At 51.3% G+C, this 19,092-nt stretch overlaps 1 protein-coding gene across 3 annotated transcripts in view; it reads left to right on the forward strand.

Moving 5' to 3' along the window:
* Positions 1 to 19,092, forward strand: part of LOC119968701 (cystathionine beta-synthase-like protein) — a 34,155-nt gene that overhangs the window by 3,777 nt on the left and 11,286 nt on the right. For all 3 annotated transcript variants that reach the window (XR_005461186.1, XM_038801298.1, XM_038801300.1), the window contains exons 3-9: positions 3,287 to 3,393; positions 11,384 to 11,518; positions 11,601 to 11,680; positions 15,709 to 15,843; positions 17,572 to 17,641; positions 18,048 to 18,139; positions 18,603 to 18,728. Coding sequence is in view for 2 of the 3 variants with exons in the window: in XM_038801298.1 (XP_038657226.1) it covers positions 3,287 to 3,393; positions 11,384 to 11,518; positions 11,601 to 11,680; positions 15,709 to 15,843; positions 17,572 to 17,641; positions 18,048 to 18,139; positions 18,603 to 18,728 (745 nt within the window). In the remaining variant the exon portion in view is untranslated. The remainder of the gene's footprint in view (positions 1 to 3,286; positions 3,394 to 11,383; positions 11,519 to 11,600; positions 11,681 to 15,708; positions 15,844 to 17,571; positions 17,642 to 18,047; positions 18,140 to 18,602; positions 18,729 to 19,092) is intronic.

Consider the following 19,092-nt stretch of genomic DNA (forward strand, 5'->3'; position numbering starts at 1 on the left):
TGAGAGTCAGTGTATGTGGGACCCGTACCCCAGTGAGAGTCAGTGTGTGTGGGACCCATACCCGAGTGAGAGTCAGTGTGTGTGGGACCCATACCCGAGTGAGAGTCAGTGTGTGTGGGACCCGTACCCCAGTGAGAGTCAGTGTGTGTGGGACCCCAGTGAGAGTCAGTGTATGTGGGACCCGTACCCCAGTGAGAGTCAGTGTATGTGGGACCCGTACCCCAGTGAGAGTCAGTGTGTGTGGGACCCCTACCCCAGTGAGAGTCAGTGTGTGTGGGACCCCCTACCCCAGTGAGAGTCAGTGTGTGTGGGACCCGTACCCCAGTGAGAGTCAGTGTGTGTGGGACCCCAGTGAGAGTCAGTGTGTGTGGGACCCGTATCCCAGTGGGAGTCAGTGTGTGGGACCCGTACCCCAGTGAGAGTCAGTGTGTTTGGGACACAGACCCCAGTGAGAGTCAGTGTGTGTGGGACACAGACCCCAGTGAGAGTCAGTGTGTGTGGGACACAGACCCCAGTGAGAGTCAGTGTGTGTGGGACACAGACCCCAGTGAGAGTCACTGTGTGTGGGACCCCTACCCCAGTGAGGGTCACTGTGTGTGGGACCCCTACCCCAGTGAGGGTCACTGTGTGTGGGACCCCTACCCCAGTGAGGGTCACTGTGTGTGGGACCCCTACCCCAGTGAGGGTCACTGTGTGTGGGACCCCTACCCCAGTGAGGGTCACTGTGTGTGGGACCCCTACCCCAGTGAGGGTCACTGTGTGTGGGACCCCTACCCCAGTGAGGGTCACTGTGTGTGGGACCCCTACCCCAGTGAGGGTCACTGTGTGTGGGACCCCTACCCCAGTGAGGGTCACTGTGTGTGGGACCCCTACCCCAGTGAGGGTCACTGTGTGTGGGACCCCTACCCCAGTGAGGGTCACTGTGTGTGGGACCCCTACCCCAGTGAGGGTCACTGTGTGTGGGACCCCTACCCCAGTGAGGGTCACTGTGTGTGGGACCCCTACCCCAGTGAGGGTCACTGTGTGTGGGACCCCTACCCCAGTGAGGGTCACTGTGTGTGGGACCCCTACCCCAGTGAGGGTCACTGTGTGTGGGACCCCTACCCCAGTGAGGGTCACTGTGTGTGGGACCCCTACCCCAGTGAGGGTCACTGTGTGTGGGACCCCTACCCCAGTGAGGGTCACTGTGTGTGGGACCCCTACCCCAGTGAGGGTCACTGTGTGTGGGACCCCTACCCCAGTGAGGGTCACTGTGTGTGGGACCCCTACCCCAGTGAGGGTCACTGTGTGTGGGACCCCTACCCCAGTGAGGGTCACTGTGTGTGGGACCCCTACCCCAGTGAGGGTCACTGTGTGTGGGACCCCTACCCCAGTGAGGGTCACTGTGTGTGGGACCCCTACCCCAGAGAGGGTCAGTGTGTGTGGGGGACCCGTACCCCAGAGAGGGTCAGTGTGTGTGGGGGACCCGTACCCCAGAGAGGGTCAGTGTGTGTGGGGGACCCGTACCCCAGTGAGGGTCAGTGTGTGTGTGGGACCCGTACCCCAGTGAGAGTCGGTGTGTGTGGGACCCGTACCCCAGTGAGGGTCAGTGTGTGTGGGACCCGTACCCCAGTGAGGGTCAGTGTGTGTGGGACCCGTACCCCAGTGAGGGTCAGTGTGTGTGGGACCCGTACCCCAGTGAGGGTCAGTGTGTGTGTGGGACCCGTACCCCAGTGAGAGTCAGTGTGTGTGGGACCCGTACCCCAGTGAGAGTCAGTGTGTGTGGGACCCCTACCCCAGTGAGGGTCAGTGTGTGTGGGACCCCTACCCCAGTGAGGGTCACTGTGTGTGGGACCCGTACCCCAGTGAGGGTCACTGTGTGTGGGACCCCTACCCCAGTGAGGGTCACTGTGTGTGGGACCCGTACCCCAGTGAGGGTCACTGTGTGTGGGACCCCTACCCCAGTGAGGGTCACTGTGTGTGGGACCCCTACCCCAGTGAGGGTCACTGTGTGTGGGACCCCTACCCCAGTGAGGGTCACTGTGTGTGGGACCCCTACCCCAGTGAGGGTCACTGTGTGTGGGACCCCTACCCCAGTGAGGGTCACTGTGTGTGGGACCCCTACCCCAGTGAGGGTCACTGTGTGTGGGACCCCTACCCCAGTGAGGGTCACTGTGTGTGGGACCCCTACCCCAGTGAGGGTCACTGTGTGTGGGACCCCTACCCCAGTGAGGGTCACTGTGTGTGGGACCCCTACCCCAGTGAGGGTCACTGTGTGTGGGACCCCTACCCCAGTGAGGGTCACTGTGTGTGGGACCCCTACCCCAGTGAGGGTCACTGTGTGTGGGACCCCTACCCCAGTGAGGGTCACTGTGTGTGGGACCCCTACCCCAGTGAGGGTCACTGTGTGTGGGACCCCTACCCAGTGAGGGTCACTGTGTGTGGGACCCCTACCCCAGTGAGGGTCACTGTGTGTGGGACCCCTACCCCAGTGAGGGTCACTGTGTGTGGGACCCCTACCCCAGTGAGGGTCACTGTGTGTGGGACCCCGTACCCCAGTGAGGGTCAGTGTGTGTGGGGGACCCCTACCCCAGTGAGGGTCAGTGTGTGTGGGGGACCCGTACCCCAGTGAGGGTCAGTGTGTGTGTGGGACCCGTACCCCAGTGAGAGTCAGTGTGTGGGGGACCCGTACCCCAGTGAGAGTCAGTGTGTGTGGGACCCCAGTGAGAGTCAGTGTGTGTGGGACCCCAGTGAGAGTCAGTGTGTGGGGGACCCCAGTGAGAGTCAGTGTGTGTGGGGGACCCGTACCCCAGTGAGAGTCAGTGTGTGGGGGGCTGGAGAATGTAATGTGTGTCAGTAACAGTCTGTGAGAATCGGGCAGGTGGTTACAGTCCTGTGGATATTTTTAGGGAATTATTTTTAGCTGGAGGCTGAGCTTTTTTTTGCTAATTATCAAGAAACATGTGGCAGTCTCTGATTGGTCCCTTGCTCTCCACCCTGTTCCTCCTAATTGGCACAAAGCCAACCTATCCTCATGTGATTGGTTCATCCTGCCTCTCCCAACCCAGCCCCAGGATTGGTTCTGGGGGGGGCGGAGTGTGGCTTTGCCTCCATCCCTGACTCCACCCTTAGTGAACGTCTTCCACCCAACACCTGATTTTGTTAAGAGGGACTGGGGATAACCTGGAGACATGGGATAGGGAGCCTCTGGGTTAGAGGGGGTGGGGGCAGTAGGATGTGTCGGGCCGAATGGCCTCTGATTCTGTAATGGGTGAATGCTGTTTCTGACTGACTATTCCTCTCATAGGTCACCGACTCCGGACATTATGCCCAATATTCTCAGCAAAATTGGGAACACTCCAATGGTTCGTCTTAACAAGGTTGCTCAAGCTCATGGACTCCAGTGTGAGCTGTGTAAGTGTCTGCAGTGAGACAGGGGCTGATTAGATTGTCTTACCCGTCTGCAGTCAAACTTCTAGAAGAATTACAAAGTTAATAAATGGATCTAGCCAGTAGCTGGGAAGTTCAATGGAATGTTGGCCTTTATTTCCTGGGGAAAGTCGGGAAGTCTGGTCACACCTGTACCTGGAATACTGTTTCCAGTTTGTCATCTTCAGGCAGTTCAGTGAAGCTGCACCAGGATGAAAGGGTTTTATTTGTGGGATTTGGGTCTCTGGCTGGACCTGCATTTATTGCCCTTGAACTGAGTGACCAGTTGGGTTACCCTGCCACGGGAACAGTACAGCACAGAACAGGCCCTTCAGCCCTCGATGTTGTGCCGAGCAATGATCACCCTACTCAAACCCACGTATCCACCCTATACCCGTAACCCAACAACCCCCCCTTAACCTTACTTTTTAGGACACTACGGGCAATTTATCATGGCCAATCCACCTAACCCGCACATCTTTGGATTGTGGGAGGAAACCGGAGCACCCGGAGGAAACCCACGCACACAGGGGGAGGACGTGCAGACTCCACACAGACAGTGACCCAGCCGGGAATCAAACCTGGGACCCTGGAGCTGTGAAGCATTTATGCTAACCACCATGCTACCGTGCTGCGTGTTGCAAAAGCAGCTGAGTAACTTGGGTTTATATTGGAGTTCAGAAGAATGAGAGGTTATGTCATTGGAAGCTGCAAGGTTGTGAAGGGGTTTGATGGGGTGAATGCTGAGAGATTGCTTCCGCTGGTCAGGAATCCCAAACACTGGAGCAGAGTCTCCGGAAAGGAGGCTGATCATTTTGGACTGAGATGAGGAGAAAATACTTCATCAAAGGACTGTTCACCAGTCAGTGATACTAACTTCCGATGAGATTTCTCCCAGACTTCTACCACCTCCCCAGAGGCAGCAGGAAAGACTGGAAGCAAGATGCAGGAAAGATTTACAGGAACAGTTCCAGGGATGAGAAATGTCAGTTCTGAGGATACATTGGAGAGGTTGGGACTGTTCTGCTTGGGGAGAAAGCTGAGGAGAGATCTGACCAAGAGCCTGAACAGAGGAGACTGGGATAAACTCTTCAGCTGGTAGAATGACCAAGAACGAGGGGGCACAGATTGGATTTGCAAAAGCAGCTTTTTCTCTCTATGAGTTGGGGTCTGGAATGTACGGTCTGTGAGTGTGGCGGAGGCAGGTTCAAATCGAGGTATTCGAGAGGGAATCAGATGGTTTCTGTATGCAGGGGCACAGACAGAAGGATAAGACTAAATGAATTGCTCATTTGGAGAGCTAGTTCACACATGATGGGCTGATTGGCCTCCACCGTGTGATATGGGATAGGGCAGCAACTCTGGGGCCAAGATGGGATTAGAGGTCATTGAGGATGACTTAAAGTACAATACAGCACAGGAACAGGCCCTAAATCGAGGTGAAGTGGTTAAAGGAGTTAATCGGGCAGATGAGGGCTATAATTTGAACCAGCTCTATCGGGGATCAGACCTGGAGTGGAAATCTGATATACTCATCCCGCAAAGGAGCTGCTGAACTCACAGCTGGTGTGAACATTTCAAGACTGACATTGATAGATTTTATTTCTTGGGCAAGGGTTACAGAACCAATTACAAAGGGGATTGAAATCTTGGTTCAGCTGATACAGGACTTTGGTGAAACTGCATCTGGAGTATTGTTCACAACCTGGCCTCCTTAAGAAAGCAGTTTACAGATGGTTCAATTGGGATGAAGGGTTTATCTAATGAGGAAAGATTGAGTCCTGTATCCATTACAGTTTGGAGAGGTGACCTTATTGAAGCATCTAAAATCCTGAGGATAGTTTTTTCCTTGTGCATAGTCTAGAACGAGGGGACGCAGTTCAAAGATCAGCGGTTTCCAATCAAAGATGGAGGTGAGGAGAAATTTCATCTCTCAGCTGTGTTTGGCTTTTGGAACTCTCTCCTTCCAGAGAGCAATGGCGTCTGGCTCACTGAATAAGGGGGGCACGGTAGACCAGTGCTTAGCACTGTTGCTTCACAGCTCCAGGGTCCCAGGTTCGATTCCCGCTTGGGTCTGTGCGGAGTCTGCACGTTCTGCCCGTGTGTGCGTGGGTTTCCTCCGGGTGCTCCGGTTTCCTCTCACAGTCCAAAGATGTGAAGGTGAGATAGGGTTATGGAGATGGGGTGAGGGAGTGGGCCTGGGGATGGTGCTGTTTTGGAGCGTCTATGAAGACGTGGGCTGAATGGTCTTCTGCACTACAGGGCTTCTATGTGATGTAGGTACATCCACAGTGCAATTAGGAGGGAGTTCCAGAATTTTGACCCACCGACAGTGAAGGAACGGCGATATATTTGAGTCCTGGTGTGGTCTAACTACTGCCTTGTACAGTTTTAGCAAAAACCAAGAAAAGTACAGCACAGGAACAGGCCCTTCGGCCCTCCAAGCCTGTGCCGACCATGCTGCCTGTCTAAACGAAAATCTTCTACACTTCCGGGGTCCGTATCCCTCTATTCCCATCCTATTCATGTATTTGTCAAGATGCCCCTTAAATGTCACTGTCGTCCCTGCTTCCACCACCACCTCCAGCAGCGAGTTCCAGGCACCCACTACCCTCTGTGTAATAAAAAAAAAAAACTGCCTATTTTTGCACTTCTTTGCTGTTGAAATAAAGACCAACATTCCATTTGCTTCCCAATGACCTGCTGAACTTGCTGCTGGCTTTTTATGATTTATGCACTGGAGTGCTGAGCTTGTGGCATTTGAGTTCTACAGTGAGAGTTTGGTGACTGAGGGAGTTAGGTGAGGAGGGAGTAAGGTGCTCCTTTCATTTCATTTCCTATATTTATCAAAGAGCTTGAAGGGAGCCAGGAGTTTAGAGTACAGCTGACTGGAAGCAGAGTCGGAGGGCGGAGGTCCAGTTGGTCCACGGGGCAGCTAATTCTGTAAAGTAAGAGTGGATGGAGGCTAGGGCAGTTGCATGCTCCAGCGGCCAGGTCTCTGGCACTGAGTCTGGCTCTGGGGCTCAGAAGGGAAGGGGGGAGAATAGAAAAGCAATAGTAATAGGAGATTCAATGGTTAGGGGAATAGATAGGAGATTCTGTGGTCGCGAGCGAGACTCCCGAAAGGTTTGTTGCCTCCCGGGTGCCAGGGCCAGGGATGTCTCTGATCGTGTCCTCAGGATCCTGAAGGGGGAAGGTGAGCAGCCAGAAGTCGTGGTGCACATTGGTACCAACGACGTAGGTAGGAAAAAGGGTGTGGAGGTAATAAACAAGTTTAGGGAGTTAGGCTGGAAGTTAAAAGTCAGGACAGACAGAGTTGTCATCTCTGGTTTGTTGCCGGTGCCACGTGTTAGCGAGGCTAGGAATAGGGAGAGAGTGCAGTTGAACACGTGGCTGCAGGAATGGTGTAGGAGGGAGGGCTTCAGGTATTTGGATAATTGGAGCGCATTCTGGGGAAGGTGGGACCTGTACAAGCAGGATGGGCTGCATCTGAACCAGAGGGGCACCAATATCCTGGGGGGGAGGTTTTCTAGTACTCTTCGGGAGGGTTTAAACTAATTTGGCAGGGGAATGGGAACCGGATTTGTAGTCCAGCAACTAAGGAAGCCGATGTTCAGGACGCCAAAGCACGTAGTGATGCAGTGGGGAAGGTAACACTGACAAAGGAGAGTACTTGCAGGCAAGGAGATGGGTTGAAGTGTGTATACTTTAATGCAAGAAGCATCAGGAATAAGGTGGGTGAACTTAAGGCATGGATCGGTACTTGGGACTACGATATGGTGGCCATCACGGAAACTTGGATAGAAGAGGGGCAGAAATGGTTGTTGGAGGTCCCTGGTTATAGATGTTTCAACAAGATTAGGGAGGATGGTAAAAGAGGTGGTGGGGTGGCATTGTTAATTAGAGATAGTATAACAGCTGCAGAAAGGCAGTTCGAGGAGGATCTGCCTACTGAGGTAATATGGGTTGAAGTTAGAAATAGGAAAGGAGCAGTCACCTTGTTGGGAGTTTTCTATAGGCCCCCCAATAGCAGCAGAGATGTGGAGGAACAGATTTTGGAAAGGTGCAGAAGTCACAGGGTAGTAGTCATGGGTGACTTCAACTTCCCAAACATTGAGTGGAAACTCTTTAGATCAAATAGTTTGGATGGGGTGGTGTTTGTGCAGTGTGTCCAGGAAGCTTTTCTAACACCGTATGTAGATTGTCCGACCAGAGGGGAGGCCATATTGGATTTAGTACTTGGTAATGAACCAGGGCAGGTGATAGATTTGTTAGTGGGGGAGCATTTTGGAGGTAGTGACCACAATTCTGTGACTTTCACTTTAGTAATGGAGAGGGATAGGTGCGTGCAACAGGGCAAGGTTTATAATTGGGGGAAGGGTAAATACAATGCTGTCAGACAAGAATTGAAGTGCAGAAGTTGGGAACATAGGCTGTCAGGGAAGGACACAAGTGAAATGTGGAACTTGTTCAAGGAACAGGTACTGCGTGTCTTTGATATGTATGTCCCTGTCAGGCAGGGAAGAGATGGTTGAGTGAGGGAACCATGGTTGACAAGAGAGGTTGAATGTCTTGTTAAGAGGAAGAAGGAGACTTATGTAAGGCTGAAGAAACAAGGTTCAGACAGGGCGCTGGAGGGATACAAGATAGCCAGGAGGGAACTGAAGAAAGGGATTAGGAGAGCTAAGAGAGGGCATGAAAAATCTTTGGCGGGTAGGATCAAGGAAAACCCCAAGGCCTTTTACACATATGTGAGAAATATGAGAATGACTAGAGTGAGGGTAGGTCTGATTAAGGACAGTAGCGGGAGATTGTGTATGGAGTCTGAAGAGATAGGAGAGGTCTTGAACAAGTATTTTTCTTCAGTATTTACAAACGAGAGGGGCCATATTGTTGGAGAGGACAGCGTGAAGCAGACTGATAAGCTTGAGGAGATACTTGTCAGGAAGGAAGATATGTTGCCGTTTTGAAAAACTTGAGGATAGACAAGTCCCCCGGGCCTGACGGGATATATCCAAGGATTCAATGGGAAGCAAGAAATGAAATTGCAGAGCCGTTGGCAATGATATTTTCATCCTCGCTGTCAACAGGGATGGTACCAGAGGATTGGAGAGTGGCAAATGTTGTTCCCCTGTTCAAAAAAAAGGGAATAGGGATAACCCTGGGAATTACAGGCCAGTTAGTCTTACTTCGGTGGTAGGCAAAGTAATGGAAAGGGTACTGAGGGATAGGATTTCTGAGCATCTGGAAAGGCATTGCTTGATTAGGGATAGTCAGCACGGATTTGTGTGGGGTAGGTCTTGCCTTTCAAGTCTTATTGACTTCTTTAAGGAGGTGACCAAGCATGTGGATGAAGGTAAAGCAGTGGATGTAGTGTACATGGATTTTAGTAAGGCATTTGATAAGGTTCCCCATTGTAGGCTTGTGCAGAAAGTAAGGAGGCATGGGATAGTGGGAAATTTGGCCAGTTGGATAACAAACTGGCTAACCGATAGAAGTCAGAGAGTGGTGGTGGATGGCAAATATTCAGCCTGGAGCCCAGTTATCAGTGGCGTACCGCAGGGATCAGTTCTGGGTCCTCTGCTGTTTGTGATTTTCATTAACGACTTGGATGAGGGAGTTGAAGGGTGGGTCAGTAAATTTGCAGATGATACGAAGATTGGTGGAGTTGTGGATAGTGAGGAGGGCTGTTGTTGGCTTCAAAGAGACATGGATAGGATGCAGAGCTGGGCTGAGAAGTGGCAGATGGAGTTTAACCCTGACAAGTGTGAGGTTGTCCATTTTGGAAGGACAAATATGAATGTGGAATACAGGGTTAACGGTAGGGTTCTTGGCAATGTGGAGGAGCAGAGAGATCTTGGGGTCAATGTTCATAGATCTTTGAAAGTTGCCACTCGAGTGGATAGAGCTGTGAAGAAGGCCTATGGTGTGCTAGTATTCATTAGCAGAGGGATTGAATTTAAGAGCCGTGAGGTGATGATGCAGCTGTACAAAACCTTGGTCAGGCCACATTTGGAGTACTGTGTGCAGTTCTGGTCACCTCATTTTAGGAAGGATGTGAAAGCTTTGGAAAAGGTGCAAAGGAGATTTACCAGGATGTTGCCTGGAATGGAGAGTAGGTCTTATGAGGAAAGGTTGAGGGTGCTAGTCCTTTTCTCATTAGAACGGAGAAGGATGAGGGGCGACTTGATAGAGGTTTATAAGATGATATGGGGAATAGATAGAGTAGACAGTCAGAGACTTTTTCCCCAGGTGGAACAAACCATTACAAGGGGACATAAATTTAAGGTGAATGGTGGAAGATATAGAGGGGATGTCAGAGGTAGGTTCTTTACCCAGAGAGTAGTGGGGGCATGGAATGCACTGCCTGTGGAAGTAGTTGAGTCGGAAACGTTAGGGACCTTCAAGCGGCTATTGGATAGGAACATGGATTAGGGTAGAATAATGGAGTGTAGATTAATTTGTTCTTAAGGGCAGCACGGTAGCATTGTGGATAGCACAATTGCTTCACAGCTCCAGGGTCCCAGGTTCGATTCCCGACTGGGTCACTGTCTGTGTGGAGTCTGCACGTTCTCCCCGTGTCTGCGTGGGTTTCCTCCTGGTGCTCCGGTTTCCTCCCACAGTCCAAAGATGTTCAGGTTGGGTGGATTGGCCGTGATAAATTGCCCTTTAGTGTTTAAAATTCTATGATTAACCTAGGACAAAAGTTCGGCATCGTGGGCCGAAGGGCCTGTTCTGTGCTGTATTTCTCTATCTATCTCTATCTACCCCCAGATCCCTCTGAGCTGCAGCTTTCTGCCGTCTGTCTCCATTTAAATCATATTCAGCTCCTTTATTCTTCCGGCCAAAGTGCAGAACTTCCCATTTTCCCACATTATCGTCCATCTGCCAAGCTTTTGCCCACTCACCTAACCCGTCTATACCCTTCTGTAGACCCTGCCATCCCCACCACCTGCCTTCTCACCTATTTTTATGTCATTCACAAATTTGGCAATAATACAATTACTTCCCTTGTCCAACTCATTAATATATATTGTGAATAATTGTGGCCCCAGCACAAATCCTTGTGGCGATCCACTAGTTACAGATCGCCATCTTGAAAATGCCTCTCTTATCCCAACTCTGCCCATCAGTTGGCCAATCCATTCTAACACTGAACAAACTCGACACCATCCAGGACAAAGCAGCTCACTTGATTGGCACCCTATATATCACCGTAAACATTGAAACCTTCCACCGTGTTTAGCACACTGGGCTAAATCGCTGGCTTTTAAAGCAAACCAAGCAGGCCAGCAGCACGGTTCGATTCCTGTACCAGCCTCCCCGGACAGGCGCCAGAATGTGGCGACTAGGGGCTTTTCACAGTAACTTCATTGAAGCCTACTCGTGACAAGTGATTTTCATTTTCATTTGACCACCGACAAACAGTAGCAGCCGTGTGTACCATCTACAAGATGCACTGCAGGAACTCACCAAGGCTCCTCAGGCAGCAGCTTCCAAACCCACGGCCACTACCATCTAGAAGGACAAGAGCAGCAGATACCTGGGAACCCCACCACCTGGAGGTTCCTCTCCAAGTCACTCACTACCCTGACTGGGAAATATATCGCCGTTCCTTCACTGTCACTGAGGCAACATCCTGGAACTCCCTCCCTAACAGCACAGTGGGTATACCTACACCTCAGGGGCTGCAGCGGTTCATGAAGGCAGCTCACCACCTCCTTCTGAAGGGAAACTGGGGTTGGCCAATATACGCTAACCTAACCTCCGCCCGGCTCCGGCCGCCCGGCTCCGGCCGCCCGGCTCCGGCCGCCCGGCTCCGGCCGCCCGGCTCCGGCCGCTTCTGCAGACAATCCTCAATTTCTTTCTTCAGCTCTGAGCATTGAGGTCATTTTGTTACTTTAAATTTCAAGTCGAGTGCCCTGCTGGTGTCTGAGATTGAACGTTGCTGAATTGATGTTTTAATTTGTTCTAGTGGCAAAGTGTGAATATTTCAACGCAGGCGGCAGTGTGAAGGATCGCATAGCCTTGCGAATGGTTGAAGATGCTGAGCAGTCGGGAGAGCTGAAACCGGGTGATACCATCATTGAGCCCACCTCAGGAAACACTGGTAGGATGTCAGATTGTCACCTCATTTTCAAGGTCAAAGATCACCAGTATGCACAGGCTGATGATCCATGTGTTTATTGCAGGGATTGGGCTGGCATTGGCTGCTGCTGTGAAAGGATATCGCTGTATCATAGTCCTTCCAGAGAAGATGAGCACAGAGAAGGTAATGTCTGTGTCACCCGTACCCCAGGGAGTCAATGGCAAACCTCTCCTGAGCTCCCCCGCACCCCCCTCCTTTCCATAACCGTCTGTTTTTCTCTGCCCTTTTCCAACATTAACTCTGTTTCTCTCTCCACAGACCTGCTGAGTTTTTACAGCATTTTCTGTTTTGTTTTTTTAGTTTGGATTTCCAGCATCCTCAGTATTTTGCTTTGACATGGGCCAGGCATTTTTCTCTGCCTGTTACCATCCCGGCAAAGACGGGTTAGACACAGAGGAGGATGGCACCCATCTCACCTCTCCAGCCTGCTCCACATTCAGTCAGACTTTGATGGGGTTTCAGGCGGATAAATCCCCAGGGCCTGATGATCTACATCCCAGGGTACTGAAGGAGGTGGCTCTGGAAATGGTGGATGCATTGGTGGGACCTGTTTGTGGAGAGGAGGTTTGTGAGCTTGGGGAAGTTAGAGGGGAAGTTTGGGCTCCCCCCCCCCCCCCCCCCCCCCCCCCCCCTGCCGGGGAACATGTTTAGGTACATGCAGGTGAGGGCGTTTGCCAGGCAGCAGGTGGAGGGGTTCCCTCTGCTGCCCCCACGAGGGGTGGGGGATCGGTTGCTCTCGGGGGTGTGGGTTGGAGGAGGGAGGATTTCCTACATATACCGGGTGATGCAGGAGGTAGACGAGGCCTCGGTGTAGGAACTGAAGGGTAAATGGGAAGAGGAGCTGGGTGAGGAGATTGAGGAGGGGATGTGGGCGGATGCCCTGGAGAGAGTGAATTCCTCCTCTTCCTGTGCGAGGCTCAGCCTCATACAGTTCAAGGTGCTGCATAGGGCCCACATGACTGGGACAAGGATGAGTAGGTTTTTCGGGGGCGAAGGCAGGTGTGCTAGGTGCTCGGGGAGCCCAGCGTACCACGCCCATATGTTCTGGGCATGCCCAGCGCTGGGGAAATTTTGGAAAGGGGTAGCAAGGACGGTGTCGAGGGTGGTGGGATCCAGGGTCAAGCCAGGCTGGGGACTCGTAATTTTTGGGGTTGCAGTGGAGCCGGGAGTGCAGGAGGCGATAGAGGCCGGTGTTCTGGCCTTTGCGTCCCTAGTAGCCCGGCGGAGGATCTTGCTTCAATGGAAGGATGCGAGGCCCCCAAGCGTGGAGGCCAGGATCAATGATATGGCGGGGTTCATTAAATTGGAGAGGGTGAAATTTGGCCTGAGGGGATCAGTACAAGGGTTCTTTAGGCGGTGGCAGCCTTTCCTGGACTTCCTGGCAGAACGGTAGGGAAATAGGCCGACAGCAGCAGCAACCCCGGGGGGGGGGGGGGTTTGGATCGGTGGGAGGGAGAACTGTGTACATGGGTCTGTGGGATGTGGTGGGTGTTATCTCTTTCCCTTTTGTTGTTGGGTGTTCTTTTGGTTTTTTTTTCTCGTTTGTAGTTGCTTTTGAAGTTGGGTGGGTATTGCTCTTGGGGTGTTACCGCGGTTGTTTTGTTAATAGAGTTGAGCTGTTTATATTTTGTAAAAATTTCAATAAAAATTATTTTAAAAAAAAAAAAGTGGATGCATTGGTGGTCGTCTTCCAGGATTGTATAGACCCTGAAACAGTCCCTGCAGATTGGAGGGTGGCTAATATAACTCCACTATTTAAAAAGGGAGGTAGAGAGAAAGCAGGGAATTATAGACCAGTCAGGCTGACGGTAGTGGGGAATATTCAAGAATCCATTATCAAAGATTTGATAGCTGAGCATTTAGAAAATAGTGGCAGGATCGGACAGAGCCAGCATGGATTTATAAAGGGGAAATCATGATTGACAAATCTACTGGAATTCTTTGAGGATGTAACTAGTGGAGTTGATGAGGGGGAGCCAGTGGATGTGGTTTATTTGGACTTTCAGAAGGCTTTTGACAAAGTCCCACAGAAGAGATTAGCGTGTAAAATTAAAGCACATGGGCTTGGGGTAAGTGTAGTGAGATGGATAGAAAACTGGTTGGCAGACAGGAAAGAGTAGGAATTAATGGGTCTTTTCAAATTGGCAGCCAGTGAGGTACTGCAGGGATCGGTGCTGGGATCCCAGCTATTCACAATATATATCAATGATTTAGATCAGGGAACAAAATGTAATATCTCCAGCTTTGTAACTGACACCAAGTTGGGTGGGAGGGTGAACTGTGAGGAGGATGCAGAGATCCTTCAGTATGATTTGGACAAGTTGAGTGAGTGGGCAGATACATGGCAGATATAGTATAATTTGGATAAATGTGGGGTTATCCACTTTGATAGCAAAAACTGTAAAGCAGACTATTATCCGAATGGCCAGGTGCCTAAACTACCTGGGGTTCCTTGTACACCAGTCACTGAAGGTAAGCATACAGACGCAGCAGGCGGTAAAGAAGGCTAAGGGTATGTTGGCCTTCATTGTGAGAGGTTTCCAGTATAGAAGCAGGGATGTGTTCCTGCGATTATACAGGGCCTTGGTGAGGCCACACTTGGAGTACTGTGTGCAGTTTTGGTCTCCTTCTCTGAGGAAGGATGTTCTTGCTCTCGAGGGAGTGCAGCGAAGATTTATCAGATGGATTCCTGGGATGGCAGGACTGTCATATGAGGAGAGATAATAATCTTTATTGTCACAAGTAAGCTTGCATTAACACTGCAATGAAGTTACTGTGAAAAGCCCCTCGTCGCCACATTGCGGTGTTTGGGTACGCAAAGGGAGAATTCAGAATGTCCAAATTGCCTAACAGCATGTCTTTTGGAACTTGTAACCCAAGCTGGGAATCGAACCTGGGACCCTGGCACTATGAAGCAACAGTGCTAACCACTGTGCTACCGTGGCGCCCATGAGCAAATTGAATCAGTTGGGATTGTATCCGCTGGTGTTCAGAAGAATGAAACCTATAAAATTCTAACAGGACTGGACAGGGTAGATGCAGGAAGGATGTTCCCGATGGTGGGTGTGTCCAGAACCAGGGGTCACAGTCTGAGGGTACGGGGTAGACCATTTCGGGCAGAGATGAGGAAAAATGTCTTCACCCAGAGTGGTGTGCCTGTGGAATTTATTACCACAGGAAGTAGTTCAGTCCACAATATTGCATGTTTTCAAGAAGCAGTTAGATACAGCGCTTGGGGTGAAGGGGATCAAAGGCTTTGGGGAGAAAGCAGGATTAGGCAATTGAGTTGGATGATCAGCCATGATCGTGATGAATGGCGGAGCAGGCTCGAAGGGCCAAAAGGCATCCTGCTCCTATTTTTTTCCTATTTTTTCTATGTTTCTATCATGGCTGATCAGATTATACCTTCACTTCTCTCCTGCCTGTCCCTCCTCCTTCTCAACACTGTAAACATCTAACTATGACTCTGCCTCCACTGCTCTCTGGGGAATTCCAATCACTAACCACCTTCAGAGAGGAAAAGAATCTTCATTGGCATCTTATTTTTTTTTTTAAATTTAGAATACCCTATTAACTTTTTCCAATTAAGGGGCAATTTAGCGTGCCCAATCCACCTACCCTGCACATTAGAATTAGAACAGTACAGCACAGAACAGGCCCTTCGGCCCTCGATGTTGTGCCGAGCAATGATCACCCTACTCAAGCCCACGTATCCACCCTATACCCGTAACCCAACAACCCCCCCCCCCCCCCCCCCCCCCCCCCCCCCCCAACCTTACTTTTTAGGACACTACGGGCAATTTATCATGGCCAATCCACCTAACCCGCACATCTTTGGACTGTGGGAGGAAACCGGAGCACCCGGAGGAAACCCACGCACACACTGGGAGGACGTGCAAACTCCACACGGACAGTGACCCAGAGCCGGGATCGAAACTGGGACTCTGGCGCTGTGAGGCAGCAGTGCTAACCCCTGCTCCACCGTGCTGCCTTTTCTTCGGCATCTTAAATAGGGACCCCCTTATTCTGAAGTTTGCTCCTGTCCCGGTCTCTCCCACACAGGGAAACATCCCCATAGGTGCCACCTTGTCCACTCCGCTCAGGTCTGACCTGTTTATCGCTCCCTGACTGACGCTGGTTATTCTCTGAAGGTTGATGTGCTACGAGCTCTCGGAGCAGAGATTGTCCGAACACCAAGCAGTGCTAGCTTTGATTCACCGGAGTCTCATGTTGGTGTTGCCTGGAGATTGAAGAATGAAATCCCAAACTCCTATATCCTGGATCAGGTGAGTTAAGACATCTTCATTTCTGCACAGTAATTTTTCCCAAGTTGCCTTATTCTGAAAATGTCAAGATTTCAGCTAATTGCTGAAAATGTTCTTTTAATCTTGACTTTAGTTCATCTGATCACTTGTGCTGTTAGCCCAGGGCAGGTTCAAACCTGGTCTGTAGATTTCTGTACCAATTATCTGCATTCATACAATCCTGAGGAGCCAGATCATCAGACACAGGAGCAGTATCAGGCCACTCGGCCCATCGAGTCTGCTCCGCTATTCAATCATGGCTGATATTTTCTCGTCCCCATTCTGCTGCCTTCTCCCCATAACCCCTGATCCCATTATTAATCAAGAACCTGTCTCTGTCTTAAAGACACTCAGTGAATTGGCCTCCACAGCCTTCTGCGGCAAAGAGTTCCACAGATTCACCACCCTCTGGCTGAAGAAATTCCTCCTCATCTCTGTTTTAAAGGATTGTCCCTTTAGTCTGAGATGGTGTCCTCTGCTTCTAGTTTTTCTAGTTTTTCCTACAAGTGGAAACATCCTCTCCACGTCCACTCTATCCAGGCCTCGCAGTATCCTGTAAGTTTCAATAAGACCCCCTCACCCTTCTAAACTCCCAACGAGTACAGACCCAGAGTCCTCAATTGTTCCTCCTACGACAAGTTCTTCATTCCAGGGATCATTCTTGTGAACCTCCTCTGGACCCTTTCCAAGGCCCCAGCACATCCTTCCTTAGATACAGGGCCCAAAACTGCTCACAATACTCCAAATGGGGTCTGACCAGAGCCTTATGCAGCCTCAGAAGTACATCCCTGCTCTTGTATTCTAGCCCTCTTGACCTGAATGCCAACATTGCATTTGCCTTCTTAACTGCCGACTGAACCTGCACATTAACCTTAAGAGAATCGTGAACAAGGACTCCCAAGACCCTTTGTGTTTCTGATTTCCGAAGCATTTCCCCATTTAGAAAATAGTCTATGCCTAGATTCCTCCTTCCAAAGTGCAGAACCTCACACTTTTCCACATTGTATGGCCCCTGGAACCTACTGTGCTATTCAACAAGATCCTGGCTGATTGGTGAGGCCTCCACTCCACAAGACTCTTTTATCAGTTCCCTGGTTCTGGATTCCTTCAAAACGGGAAACATCCTCACAGCACCCACCCTGTCAATAGCTCTCAGCATCTTATTTATTTCAATAATATCATCTTAATCTGAATGCAATCCTGATTTTAATTCATACACTGGATGGCCCTGACCCTGTGCAGTGTCGATACCCTCCAGCTCTGAGCAGCTAGTTTACAGGCGCTGGGCTTTGTTAGACGCAGGTTTCTGGCCATTCTGCTGCTCCGGGGATCCCCCGAGGGCCGGGGGTCCCCCGAGGGCCGGGGGATCCCCCGAGGGCCGGGGGATCCCCCGAGGGCCGGGGGATCCCCCGAGGGCCGGGGGATCCCCCGAGGGCCGGGGGATCCCCAGAGGGCCGGGGGTCCCCAGAGGGCCGGGGGTCCCCAGAGGGCCGGGGGTCCCCAGAGGGCCGGGGGTCCCCAGAGGGCCGGGGGGTCCCCAGAGGGCCGGGCTGGAAATGGGCAAATCAGCTGAGCTGCACCCTCCCACAGCTGGGGGGGGGGGGGGGGGTGAGGAGAGGGACGGGGGGAGCTCAGAGTTGCTCTCTGTTTTCAGGGGTGATGAATTTGATGATTTGAACTCTGGGACTGACTCGCTTCCTTTTTTTACAGTATCGCAATTCTGGAAATCCTCTGGTTCACTACGACCAAACAGCAGAGGAGATTCTCCAGCAGTGTGATGGTACGGCTTCTAATAATAATCTTTATTGTCACAAGGAGGTTTACATTAACACTGCAATGCAGTTACTGTGAAAAGCCCCTAGTCGCCACATTCCGGCGCCTGTTCGGGTACACAGAGGGAGAATTCAGAATGTCCAATTTACCCAACAGCACGACTTTCAGGACTTGTGGGGGGAAACCGGAGCACCCGGAGGAAACCCACGCAGACACGGGGGGAACGTGCAGACTCCACACAGAGTCACCCAAGCTGGGAATCGAACCTGGGACCCTGGAGCTGTGAAACAATAGCGCTAGCCACTTGCAGGGTGGGTCGGGAGAAGATCCTGGGCCTGTGAGGGGTGGGGGGTGGGGTGGGGGGGGGGTGGGGTTCATTCACCAATACCATTCATTCCTGCTTCTGATTTTAGGAAAAGTGGATATGTTGGTCGCTGGAGCAGGAACTGGAGGAACAATTACAGGAATTGCCAGGAAGTTGAAGGAGCGATGTCCAAGCTGCCAGGTACTGGAGGTGTTGGTATGGGGTAGGGGCTGCGAGGGGAGGGGTGAGGATTGTGGGGGGCGCGGGGGTTTGGATGTGTTATTGATTCTGTGTAGGCTAGGGTTTGGGGAGGGTGATTTTTGATGGGATGTGGGTGTTGGTGGCTCTGCCATGATTTACCACCCTTGGGCAGGCCTCTTCCATATAGCATATCTCTGAACGTTCGAGAGAGACTCGGCCACACTGATCAGGAGTTACATCTTCGCTAGATTGGGTTAGGATGGAAGCTTTCCAGCACTTTTCCTGTTCGCCATTACTGAGACAGATTAGTTATCTGGAACTAGAATTCATTTAATCCAGACTTCAGGATTTTTGGTCCACTAACCATTCTGGAGTTTGGAGGTGGGCGTGGGAGGAGTTAGAACTCATTCATTCTGTTTAGATGATGGTTTGGGCCTGTTTGCTGATTAACCTCTTTGTTTAGATTATTGGAGTTGATCCGGAAGGTTCTATCCTGGCAGAACCTGAACAACTCAACCAATCAGATGTCAGCGGGTATGAAGTAGAAGGAATTGGCTACGATTTTATTCCAACCGTGCTCGATAGAACAGTGAGTGATCGACATTGTCTTTGGTCCTTTGAACCAGGGCTTAAGCCAACATTTCTCAGTCCTTTTGAAAACTCAGTTCCTGCTCTGGATCACTGTCCAGTGACCCCCTGGTTTAGGGAGGGGGGCGTTGCTCCTCTGGATCACTGTCCAGTGACCCCCTGGGTTAGGGAGGGGGGCGTTGCTCCTCTGGATCACTGTCCAGTGACCCCCTGGGTTAGGGAGGGGGGCGTTGCTCCTCTGGATCACTGTCCAGTGACCCCCTGGGTTAGGGAGGGGGGCGTTGCTCCTCTGGATCACTGTCCAGTGACCCCCTGGGTTAGGGAGGGGGGCGTTGCTCCTCTGGATCACTGTCCAGTGACCCCCT

Source organism: Scyliorhinus canicula, chromosome 7 (genome assembly GCF_902713615.1).
Source record: "Scyliorhinus canicula chromosome 7, sScyCan1.1, whole genome shotgun sequence".
Lineage (NCBI taxonomy): Eukaryota > Metazoa > Chordata > Chondrichthyes > Carcharhiniformes > Scyliorhinidae > Scyliorhinus > Scyliorhinus canicula.